Source organism: Manacus vitellinus, unplaced genomic scaffold, assembly GCF_001715985.3.
Source record: "Manacus vitellinus isolate BGI_N305 unplaced genomic scaffold, ASM171598v3 scaffold_16_pilon, whole genome shotgun sequence".
Lineage (NCBI taxonomy): Eukaryota > Metazoa > Chordata > Aves > Passeriformes > Pipridae > Manacus > Manacus vitellinus.
The window spans coordinates 14,316,328-14,329,143 of record NW_021939189.1 but is presented as its reverse complement, the minus strand read 5'-3'; the positions used below and the strand labels follow the sequence as shown (position 1 = coordinate 14,329,143).

At 40.2% G+C, this 12,816-nt stretch overlaps 1 protein-coding gene and 1 long non-coding RNA gene across 3 annotated transcripts in view; one reads left to right on the top strand and one right to left on the bottom strand.

The window, feature by feature from the left end:
- LOC108639109 overlaps positions 1-12,816 on the bottom strand; it is a 120,696-nt gene that overhangs the window by 15,655 nt on the left and 92,225 nt on the right. The window contains exons 2-4 of the long non-coding RNA XR_001920280.2: positions 11,629-11,778; positions 8,281-8,422; positions 6,526-6,700 (exon numbers count right to left, since the gene is read on the bottom strand). This is a non-coding gene — a long non-coding RNA (uncharacterized LOC108639109). The remainder of the gene's footprint in view (positions 1-6,525; positions 6,701-8,280; positions 8,423-11,628; positions 11,779-12,816) is intronic.
- ALDH1A2 (aldehyde dehydrogenase 1 family member A2) overlaps positions 1-12,816 on the top strand; it is a 53,389-nt gene that overhangs the window by 17,402 nt on the left and 23,171 nt on the right. The window contains exons 1-4 of one of the 2 annotated variants that reach the window (XM_018069816.1): positions 4,894-5,074; positions 6,216-6,320; positions 6,562-6,702; positions 8,299-8,428. In XM_018069816.1, the coding sequence (XP_017925305.1) occupies positions 6,628-6,702; positions 8,299-8,428 (205 nt within the window). In that variant the 5' untranslated portion in view covers positions 4,894-5,074; positions 6,216-6,320; positions 6,562-6,627. Of the gene's footprint in view, positions 1-4,893; positions 5,075-6,215; positions 6,321-6,561; positions 6,703-8,298; positions 8,429-12,816 lie in introns of those variants that run through there. The other variant, XM_008927126.2, reaches the window with a different exon arrangement.

The following is a 12,816-nucleotide window of genomic DNA, read 5'->3' as shown; positions in this document are numbered from 1 at the left end:
CTGCTGGGGTTGGCTTTTGCTTTCCTGGTGCCTTCTTATAAACCAGGTTTTCGCTGATTCTGTAGCCAGCTGTTGGTTTCCAGTCACTCCCAGGAGTGCCTCACAACACTCTCTGGCTAGAACGTGAGAGATTTGCTGTATCAAGACAGCCATAAAAGTCAAGGAAAACAAGGCTTGTGAAAATAAACAAGCTGCACCTCTGATTGGCAATCCCATCTACTTCATTCCCTTGCAATTGTACTAATCGTTAGGACTCTTGAAATGTTTCCCAAGGAGAGGAAATGAAGTTGCCGAGATGGGAAAGGATATGAAATTTCCTGACCAGACTGAGGCACAGGTGCCCGGTATCTGGGATGTTATGCAGTATTTACCAAGGGAAATGCTGCTGCTGGATTTTTTGCATGCCTCTAAAATTGTTGTATGTCCCCTCTCCCCCCAAAAAAGTGCCATTGTGTATTTGTTAATGCCTCCAGCTCTGAGAAGATGCTGAGGGCTGAACAGCTGTGATTCTTTTATAAAGCACTTTGGCATCTGATGTCCCCTCCCCCATCCCCACAGATTTAACGTCAAAGGCTCTCCAAGGAAAATCCACATATGAAAAAAACATCTTTGATGTAACAAAACTATAACCAGCTACTAAATCAATTGAGTTAGGAAATTCCCATTCCTTCCTCCATTCATCCAGAACCAAATCTCCTGTGGGAAGCCATTATTATTTGGATGTTAAAATCCTCTTCCTGTACCAAAAAGCATTTCTGGAGCTGCAACAGCACAAAAACATTGTTTATTAAATCCATGGGAAAATAATTCCACCTCCAAAGAGCTGAATGCTGGGCCACTGTCTGTCCACTGGCTGAAGTTCTTAGTTAAACAGCTGGGGAGCCTGAGGAAAATGTCTGATGACATCATCACTAAGCAATATCGAATTAAGAATGTAGATCATCATTTCACTCACACATCATTTGAGAACATTTTCAAGAAAGGAAATGGAAAGTTACATTGTTGCCACCTGTGTTGATTACTCCTATGAATTAAGAGAGCCCAAATTACTTTTTTTTCTGTAGGTTTTAAGGAAAGACAATACCAAAAAAAAAGAAAAAAAGAGAGAGGCAGTGAACATGCAGGAATCCCCAGTGAATGTAAAAATCAGTTCCATTTCCCAAATCCAGGGCTAGCCCCTGGCTGAACAGCAGAGGGAATCTGTAGTACCATGAAACCAAAGCTCCTTCAAGTAAGAGCTGCAAAGAAGATATTTGTTCTGTGCTATATTTAAATTAATTATATTTAAGATAGTCATTTTGTACTTTCTCAGTGGTAAACAGTGCTGAAAAAACAAAATCCTGTCCATTTTCTCCCTGGTCTAAATTTTGCTACTACTGCACTGCAGATTAGAATGTCCAGCCTGGGTTTGTACACATCCCTTCCTCTTTGACTACTTATCACTCCAATTACCTGCATGGTTTGAAATGAACATTAAGTTGCTAATTATTAGTAAGCTAACTGGGACAGATGGCTACTTAAACGAGACATTGTAGTTGTTTGTTTGCAAAGCTTAATTTGCTTTGCATTATGCTAAAAACATTTACTCTTGGCTTGATTTCAAAACTGATGAGCATCCAAAATGCTATTGAACTCAGCACTCAATGCTTGTGAAACACAGGGCTTGTGTAAAATGCAATATATGATTTCCTTCCAACTAGATGTCAGCAGTCTCAAAGTAACTTGGAATTTTTACACGATAACTTTGAATTTTACTTTTCCTTTGCATATTATTTTTGCTGTGATATGGTATCTCAAAGGCTCTTAGTCACGTGGCCTGTAGGGTGGGTCAGATGGCTTCCCTGTGGAACTCTGTCAACAGTGGTTGTATGTGAGTAACCCCAGGCAAAATTTGAACCTAGCAAAGACATGGTGGGACCAGTATCTTGCAAAGTTCTATCAAAAGATCTATGAGAACATGTGTGTGAAAACAAGAGGTTATTGTCAGTACCAGGAGTTATGTGACTGTTCTCTTCAGGAAAATCCCATGCTCTCTCCCTCTTTCATTTGGAAAGGAACAGAAGTTGCCAAGAGATCTTTATGAAGAGCTCTCGTGAGAATGATGACACTTCACAAGGGCATGTTCACAGGGGCAACCAGGAGCTTCCAAGCACACCTGTGCCACTGTAGGGCCTGTTTGAAATGCCCTCACCTCACACACACACAGCCTCACCCACCTGTGCCTCACCTGCTGCCCGACCTGCACGTTCCCTTAGGCAGCACAGGGGAACAAACGTATTTATTTTCCTCCTTAAAGCACTGAGCACCAACTACAGCCAAACTGCTCCCTTACCAGAGGCCTTGACTGTTTAGCCAGTTGGCTTTGTCCTTGGCCAAATCACCACACTGACAGGGACACCTCAGGAAAGCAGGAAAGTTTGCCTTTTATCTTCCTGCTCTGACATTACTGCAGTTACTGGCTTTGCTGAGAGTAAATGGCAAACAAAATGTTTGTGTGTTCCAAGATTTTTCAAATGCTCCCTCCTTCCCTTTTCATTTTGGCACAGTGCTATTGATAGCACCCAACAGGCCAGATTATTTAACTACCACAATACCACATAGCAAATGCATGACACATTATACACTTTTTCTTTTCCTTACTGCATATCACAAAAGGTAACACTAGGACTCAAACAAAAACAAATTACCTCAGTAACTCCTGGAAAACTCAAGTGGTTAATCAGTTACCTTTTATTTACATATATATGCTTAATGCTGAATTAAGTTGTAAAAACCAAAGGCTGATTTATAGCCCAAGTCAGCCTTAATTAACATTGATTCCAGGGGAATAGTAAATGTGAATAGCCTTCACAATTGAGGTTGAACAATGAACTCACTGGGTGTTGTCCAATTTGTAGCATGATTTACATGGAAGCAAGCCCTTCTTTTTCCAGGGTTACCCCTTTTTTATCTGGTGTTTAGGATGGGTTATATATAATCCATAGATAGGAACATTTGCTGTCAAATATTCTCCCTGATTTACAGTTAGCCTTCACCATGGTTGCTATAAATAAGGCAGAAAAAAACCCTATTTGAGGCTTTGCAGGGATTCCTTGTTCTTGCAATGTGTCATCGCTTCTCCATTTCATGGCATTTTTACGAAGTGGCCATAATGAAAGTCAGATTAAATGTACAGGATATATACATTTAATCAACAGCCATTGGAGTCAGTAGTGCTGGAAGAGTTATAAAAGCCCCTATGAATGCAAATTTATTGCAAAAGAATCTGCGTCTTGGTGGTAGGAATATCTGCTGAATGGTACTACCTGACACAGAACACCTAAAACTTTCAAAAGTGAATTGTTTAAGTGCAAGGTTTTGCTTGTAAAGACGCCAGCTGCTGGATTTCAAGACTTGAAACTGTTCCAAAACATGGGACTAGGTACTTTATTTGTGCACTAGAGTAAATACTCCGATTTTACTGCCAATTTAAATGTGCTCAGTTTACAGTAATGAGCTTGTATAGGCAATACCTTGTTTATAGAAAGTGGAACAGGAAGAAACTAACATTAACCATTAACAGTAGCAATTTCTCTTGCCTTCAGCTCTAACTTTATGCCAAATAGATCCTTCCCATGTCCTATCTGAAATATTTACTATTACAGTTCTTTTTCTAAATCTGTGGGATAAATGGAGCATTCAGGAAAATAATACACCTTTTCCTTCCAGCTGATTTGAATTGCAACTCTCTTTTGTAATTCCAAAGCACTATTTCTCATTCCTATGATGAAATGTCTTTTAAGAACAAATATGTGTCCTATGCACTAGCAAACCTGATGATAGGTGTTAATCCCTGCAGAATGGAGTCAGAATTTTTTAATCCTTTTAAAAAAGCACAGATGACTTCTGGAAGGGAAGTACTGAATTGCAGTTGCCATGACTTCTCAGGTCCTTGTACTCAGCTGAACTGCTTTATTCTTTCAGTACAGCTCACACGAGAAGCCTATGTGTTTATGTACATACTGTCACCTTAAACAAACATGCTTACATCTCCTCTGGCCATCTGCTCCTGAAGCTGAGAGCTTTTCTCCCTTCCCCTTCCTCCTCAGCACCCCCACACACGCTGGGTGCAGAGTTAACTCAATGAAAGGCATGACAGTAAAATCCTTCCCCCACACAGGTCATAGATCTCAGTTTCTTTTTTTCACTTACAGTCTAAAATGTGACAATAATACGCTGGAGGATTTTGGCAGATGGTGTTAATCACTAGAAATAATACTGGAGATTCTTTCACTATCTTATTTTAGCTGGTTAGCTCCAAAATGTCCTAACAGGGACCAGTACTTGGGTTTGCCAAATATTGTGATCACTGAGCAGGAAGACACCAGCATGGTCTGAGGAGCTTGAAGTTCAAGGACATGAACAGGTTCAGGATAAATACAGCGTACAAAGAAAGCAAGGATAGTGGTGTGGTAGGTCCTGGGTTCAGCAACCTATGAAAACCTAAACAAAAGAGTGGGGAAAGTAAAAAAAGAACAGACTGGAGTGGGTGGAAGGGCACACAGCAGAGTGGCTGAAGCTGGAGGCACAGGGAAGAAGAGGAAACACAGTAATAGCAAAAGCATCCATAATAGCAAAAGCTCACGTAACTGTTGCTAAGTACAGTTGCTCTACCTCCAGGGTCTTTTCCAGGCAGACACAGGTTCTCTCCACACATCTTCTTTAGGAAGAAATTCTTTACAGAAAGGATAACCAGGCATTGGAATGGGCTGCCCAGGGAAGTGGTGGATTCTCCATCCCTGGAGGTTTTTAAGATGAGACTGGATGTGGCACTTAGTGCCATGGGCTGGTAACTATGGCAGTAGTGGATCAAGGGTTGGACTTGATCTCAGAGGTCACTTCCAACCCAGCTGATTCTATGACTGTATGATTCTGTGATTCTATGTCCTCAGACAGCTGGACATGAGGCAGCTCTGAACCAGAAGCTGTGTCACTGCAGTTAGTGTGGCACTGAGCCTGAGCTAATAAGCCCTGCTGAAAAGAACACAGCTACAGGGCTTCCATTTGGCTTGGAAAATAGGTTGAGCAAGCTCAAGTCTGGTAAATGAAAACTCTACAGACATATCTGTGCCTTCATGTGTAAAAAGATGGTCCAGTTTCTACCACCTGAGTATCTCTGATTGGAACTGAGACTCCTCAGTCTTTCAAAGGGTCCCTTGTCTCTATAAACACAGCCCCATATGCAAAAAAAAAGCCTGGTGAATTCCTTCTTTTTGGGTGTGAACTCCTGCCTCTAGTGAAGTAAAGAGTAAAATTCCCATTTATTTCAATGAGGCCAGAACATCCCCTTACACATTTGAAGTTGTTTTTCATGGAATACAATGAAAGTACGTTGATACCTGAACTCCAAGAAACCCCTATGGTGCCTGGACTTTTTGAACACCTTTGTTCTTAGAAAGATTTAAAAGACAGGAAGAGTCTGAATACCTGGAAAAACTTTCACTTAGTCATTTTCCTGGAGTGACTTGTTTCATATTTGCTAATAAGTAATTGCATCCTGTTCTTGAAAGTCATTCAGTAGGAAACAACTGACATGTATACAGCTACCAGTAAAAATCTACTTTAAATAAACTCATTTGTCATTACCTTTCTCAAGACAGCTGTTGTCAGCATCATTACCATTCAAATTTGTTTTACCCGCGACAATTAAGATGATATCAACACCGAGAGAATTTAACAATTTCCATTGTTCCAAGAAGATAAGCAAGTTAGTTCTGTGCTGCAAGCCATCACTGGAGCCATAATTAACTGACTGTGTATTGAAGAACTGTGATGTTTGAGATTATTCAGCCTTGACTGGGTTGTATCAGTGACCAAATGTTTACTTACTGAACTGAATGATTACTCCAAATCCCTGTCTTGTCTCCAGCAGTTTCAAGGCTTTTTGTCTGATACAGGTACTTCTTGGGTTTAGTCTGTTACAGTTTTTGAATCAAATTTGAATGTTAACCAAGTGATTTGGAATCTGATATTGCTCCTATAGTGACACTGCTACAGAACACAGAAAGACATCGGGGCTGACCTCAGCCTGAACGCTTGAAAAGTGTAATTTTCACAGACATAAATAAGTTTCAGCTCTCTTGTATTAGAATCTACAGCCTTTCCTGGGAGCTTGCTGTTATATACATCACAGTTTGCTCATGCAGGAGACCTAATGACTTCTCTTCCTTTTCTAGATTTTCATCAATAATGAGTGGCAGAATTCCGAAAGTGGGAGAATATTCCCAGTATATAATCCAGCAACAGGAGAGCAGATCTGTGAGATTCAGGAAGCTGACAAGGTAATGCATCCCATGAATGGGTATATGTATAAATGAAATGTATAAATAGTTCAAATAACAGATAATAGAAATGTATAAATAGATCAAAGCAACCAGTCCAGGACAGAACTGTTGGACAGTTCTTTTATTAATCGTAGTTCTAAAACCCATCACATGAAGAAGGTTGTACAACAGCAAATTTCATAAGCCTGGGTGTGTTATTTACCTCTGTGCCTTCAGTGATTTTCTTCCTTCTTCCCAGGTCGATACGGACAAAGCAGTGAGGGCAGCCCGGCTCGCGTTTTCTCTGGGCTCTGTTTGGAGGAGAATGGATGCATCGGAAAGAGGCCATCTTTTGGATAAGCTGGCAGACTTGGTTGAGAGAGACAGGGCAATTCTTGCTGTAAGTGGCACAAGAAAATCAACAGTCAAATCATTTGTCACTTTTACATTCTGAGAGCAAATTGGTTCACGAATGTGTTGATATGAGTTGGATTTGAAAGCCACGCTCAGCCTCATGGCCGAGATGTCTGGCTGTCTGCTCACGGCCTGATCCAAGGCACATAAAAGTCAACAGGGGCCTTCCAATGGGCTCAAATGAGCTTTTAATTGGACATCACACAGATGCAGGGGTGCGCACACACGTCTGTGTCTGCAATTCTAACTTTCCTAGAGTAAAAAATGCCAGACTAAGGGGTCGGTGCAACCGCTCCCGAAATGGCAGGAGAAAGGCTCACCGGCACTCAGCCGGGGCCCCGAGTTCTGGGTACAGCCCTGCTTCGCTGGGGGATGGAGCCATCAAAACAGTGGCATTGTTAATGTTGTTTTCCGCATGTCAACTGCTTTGAACTAAGCCGGAGAACATCTTAATTCCAGCTTTGTCAACACTTAAATCATCTTACCACCGGCGTATACTGTAAAATCGCCGCAGGGAAAAGGAAGTGCACAGCAAATCAAGTTTACTCGGCCTGTCATTTGATTTTTATTTCTGGAGCCAAGTTCTTTGCTGAATTGCACTGCAGGCAATGCCATTAATTGCTCTTGGGGATATAAGTCAGTGCAGAATTAGGCCTCCATTCTTCTCTATAGAAACTCATTTGATGGTTGGTGTGTTACACATGGGCGTCCTTTGCCCATTCTTAACGATTTCTATTAGACAGCTATTGAGAATGAGTTAAGCTCCTCAACATCTTAGGATATTTTATTGGATTCTTTTTGCTAACCGATCTTAGGAACCCCTAAGAGGACAGTTTATAAGATACTTTTAAAAACTAGGAATATTAACTTAAAAATAAGGACATTAGCTTGTTAATTTATGAGCTTCCCTAGAGGAGAGTTTGTTTATTTGATGGCAATAAATAAACTGGCTGTACAGTATAGATATCTCAGACCTCAGCAGGAGTCTTGGCAGCCATATAGAGAAATTTTTATATTCACATTAATTATATAAAGAGGGATATGTCCATTCTTCTCTTTATGGATTCAGATCATTAATAAGGGGTTACAAGGAGCCCCTTCTCAGCTGTTATCATTAACATAACAGAACCTGGTTTGACAAGCATTTTTATCTTGGCTCCTGATTAAAGCAATTCAGCATTTATAGATCTGGACCAAACACAGTGGCTATTAGGTTCAAAATACACAAAGGCACATGTACATGCATGTGGATACACACATAAACCCACAAGACAGACAGATAAACAAACACACATAAACTCACACATGTTCTTAAAATCATAGCCATTCCAGAATACTCCAGAAGAAACCACTTTTTTTTTAAGGAAAATGCTTTTTGTTCACATTTGCAAAATGAAGTACACAAAGGGGATCAGATAATTGTTCTGAAACTTCTGGGGTAAAAGTATGCCAAGATGTAACTGGTTGGTCTTCATTAAAATCTCTGTCATGACTGAAGAGCTGTTGAGATGGTGAATACTTAAGTACAATAGTCCAAAAATGTTACTGTGCTTATATCTCTTACCTTTTTCTTGTCCTCCAGACTATGGAATCCCTGAACAGTGGTAAACCATTCTTGCAAGCTTTCTACGTCGATCTGCAGGGAGTCATAAAAACCCTGAGGTATTATGCTGGTTGGGCAGACAAAATCCATGGAATGACCATTCCTGTAGGTAAGGGGAATTAAAGCACCTAAACCTTCTCATGGCCAGATGGCTTAACAGATTACAGCTTCATGGAATGGAGAAGGGAACCTTGGTTTGGTCTTACAGTTTGTAGTGTGTTGCTGAAGCAGATGTTTGAAAGTGAGATGTTTAAAAGATGCCCTGCTATTGTTCTGCCCTACATGCACATCTCAAGAGTGCTTGGTTTCTTTTGCACGTGACCATCTGAGAAGGAGACAGCTCAATACCTGCATTTAAATACTGACACACTTATAAAAATGGATGCAGTATAAGCCTGACAAATACCTTGGAACTCATGAAAATAGTGGTAGCTGTTAAAGAAACAGTATGTTTACATGTAGAACTTGTTTATATTTGTCTTCTAACTGCTTATGCAAATAATTTTACTTGGGACTAACATTGGATCTAAATTAATTTATACTTTGAGAGAGGTAGTAATGTTACTATAGAGAACTACATACATATCAGATATGCTTTGTTATATATGCTTCTTCAAATTATTCAGTGGGATGAGTTTTATATTGCATGTATGAGATAAATCTTTATGAGTTCTAGGAAATTTTTATGTTTTTCTTTTTTGTTAAAGAGATAAGAAAAAATCCTTACCATTATTTTTATTTAAAGAGCCTCTTCCTCCTGCCCCTCCCTCCCAGCTGTTTAACAAATCCAAGCTGCATTTTCTGATGCAAACATATTCATTTGCAGTCTGGACTAGATATACCAAATGCTTTAATTATGCAATATGACAAAATAGCAAAGAATGATTTTCTGTAGGTGCAGTCATTAAGATAAATGTACTCATCTTTCACCTGCATAAAATAATTTTTTTGAAAAATATTAAGGAAAACGAACATTCATTCTGTGGGTTCTTTTTGGTTTCATGGTGCACACTGTTCATTGCACAAGCATGTTAGTCACACTCCCAGGTAAATGGATTTTGGTGTTGCCCAGATATTTCCCTGGTGTTACACCGTGTAACACAATGTCTACAGTGCACTCATTTGCCTCTGCACAGCAAAGCACAGAACTATCAGAGACAGACAAGCAGATAAATTGAAAATGTGCCCCCAAAATTTTCAGAAGGAAAACAAATCGTGTAACTCTTACTGCAATGTTACTCATTGTGATGTTTCACCTTATTAAAACTGCAGTGTGTTATGAGCACTAGTTTATTTTCACCAAAGAAATGACAATATTATTATTTCAGGTGTAGACTCTCCTGCAAGGACTCAAAGATTTCCACAGTCATTTAGGCTGAGATTCGTAAATCCCATTTTTGCTGCTTGCACTTCACATTTAATCATACAAAAGTGCAGACCACACCATAAATTCGTATATTCAGCAAATTTCCTGTCCCCTAATCTCTTACTCCCTGGTCACTGAATGCCTTCTTCTCACTCCTTAGCCCTGCAGGTACACAGAAATTAGGTCAGTCACCAAAAGCCATTACCAGGTTAAGGAGAATAAATATCCTCTGCTTATTCTTTTCAATTACTGTATAGGATAAAAACTGATTTTTTTTTTTCAGTGAGGAGGGCTATGCTGGGCAAAAGGAAGGCACATTTTCAGCATGCCTTCCTCAATGCAAACTCTGTGCTAACACAGTTATCAGTAGTGTAGAATCATAAGTCCATTCACAGATTTTCAGGATATCAATTAGTTCTTCCTCTTGCTTTAACACTCCTCCTTATCCATCTAGTTTCACACTATAAATTTGTCATTCTCATAAAGCTATTTTAGAACAAAGCCAGTGCTCTTTAAGTTCACTTACCATCAGCTCATCAAAGGTAAACAAGCAAGACAACAAAAACAAAATAAAACCACTATTAAATCTCCTTTTTCTGTTCAGTGTGCTAATAAATCTGAAACCTCTCAGTCTTTCATCTGTTTCTGCTGAGGTTTTCTTTTCCTCTAAAATAAAAATAGGCAAGTGATAGACAAGTAGAAGAAGAACAGTGTATTTTACAGTCACATTCCTTTTGGTCCCAGAGCTACAAAACCTTCAGACTGCCCTTTGCTTGCTCCCATGCATAAAGCCTTGATGATTTAAATTAAAACAGAATGAGGCTGGACTAGAAACTGTTAAACTAATAAACTGAATGCAAGCAGAAATGTATCTTTAAATCAATATATGATATGATACAGTTCAAAGAACCAGCTTAGTTCTCCTCACCCACTTGTTTGCTGTGTCCTGCTCCATGAGGCATGGGACTGTATGATGGTTGTTATGCAAATAAAATATCCAGGATGGAGACTCCTGATGGAAATCTGAGCAAACACATCTGTGGAAGATATTGCTGTCCCAAAGTGAGATCCCTGGATAAATGAGGCTTGCTTTCTGATTAAAAAATTAAAGTCTTTGGGCCAGGTGCTAAGCAGCTGCAAATTGATCTTGCTCTATTAATATTAGTGAGGACTGAAGAATGTCAGTTTACATCAGCTGAGAATATTAAAAAACCCTTTTAACACAAAATTTTAGATTGTGTGTGGGATCAGTGTCAGATTCCTTTCAGGCAATGTTCTTCTGGAGGCCAGCTAGTAAAGGGTAAGAGTAACAACCATCAGCTATAGCATCTTAGAATAAGTGTGATTAGCATGACTTGTATAAACTAATCTTAAAACTCTAAAACATTTTTAAAGTTTCCTATGTAATTTCTAAGCACAAGGGAGCTTTCTATGCTCACTGTTTAGAATAAGGGATTCACTTAATTCTTGAGTTATTTCACCATGGTAACGGCTTGTTTTACACTGTGGACAACGCGGCTCTTGGATCCATCTTTGGCCTGTCCAGAGACATCTGAGGCTCCTGAATAACTCCAAGTTACATATGTTCCCAAAGATATTGTTAGAAAGCAGCCTCAAAAATCCCATCTTGACAGTGTGTCTGTGGATGATGAACTTTGGAAGTAGGTGTCAAAAAGGGCAGCTGTCTGGAGTCTAGTGGAAGACAGCAGGGAGAGCAGCTCTGCATGGGAGGTGCTGCTCCATGGAAAGAACGTTCTGCCCACATTGGGAAGGATTAACCACCGTTTGTCTGAGCTGGCAAACAGGTCCAGGTTATCTATAACTTGTGTTATGAAGCACGCAGACAAGTGGCAATGATTATGCAGTGACAATCTAAAGTCAGACAGTGCTAACGTAACTGTGTTACTGTTGTGTTGCCACCACCCTTCTGGCTGAGAACCCACCTCTCAGTACTACCCAGTACCAGCTGGTATTTTTAGCTGACTCCTCTGTATGCCTCTTGAGCTTTTGCTTGGATGTACTTCTCTGTATTTCGACTTCGCTTCTGTCTGGGCTGATGAATCTTCCTATGGTCTGTGGACCACTGCTATCATCTGTGAAAGACAACATGGAAAACCAAACTGATCATCTCAATCTGTGACACAGATATTCTCATCTCCACTGGGAAGTTGATCTGGAGATCAAAATGGTACAACAATGTTTTGTCAATGCAGAGCAAACCAACTGAAAACTGATTTTTTCCACCTTTTCCTGACGTGAATCTCTTTTCTCTCTTTCCCTCCCTCCTTTACTTCCTCTGCTCTGTCCTTTGGCTTGGATGCAGATTATTGTTACCTTTCTCATAATTATTCTGTATCTGGCCCCCAGCTGACGCATTAGCTCAGATTTCTGCTGAGCAAATCCCGTAAAGTATAAGGATAGAAATAAGCAGACCTGAAAATAAGTTATTTCTAATCAAATTCAAGTTGAAGTCTTTTCTTAAACCCAAGAAACTTTATAGATTAACCTGTTTATTGTTACCAGATGTATGGTGGAGGACATTGCAGCAGGTTCCCAAAACACACTCTCCATTGTGAAGTTAGGTCCTTCCCCAATATTGAACAAGGGTGGCTCCAGCTCTGGACTGAATGGGGCAGAGGCCGTGGCTGCCTGACACTTCACACCCCAGGAGGAAAAGCACAGACCCCTGCCTCGGACAGAACAATGGGAGCAAAAGCCCTGTAATCTCTCCTGCTCCTCTTACTCCCTTCTGCTGTCTGACCCTTTCTTATCCTGGTAAATCATCTCCTGCCATTAAGCCTTTGCAACCTTCTCATCATTCTCACATACTTGATTTTCCAAGTTAAGAGACTCCAGTTTTTCTAGATGACCAAGCACTGCAGGCCAAGGGGCACATTCAGCTCATGCCTTTAGCATAGCCCTTGCCTCAGCTATAGCCTCACTGAAAAACATCTGACCTAAATTCAGGGCTAGTTTATACAGCTACAAGACTCAATTTAGGTACAAAAGTGCTGTATATCTACTTTGGACAAATGAAGGCCAAGCACAGTAACAAAGCTACGGGTTAGACCGTCCCTTAACTGATACCTTAACCAGTCCTCATACAGAGCAGGTTGTCTTCTGGCTCTTTG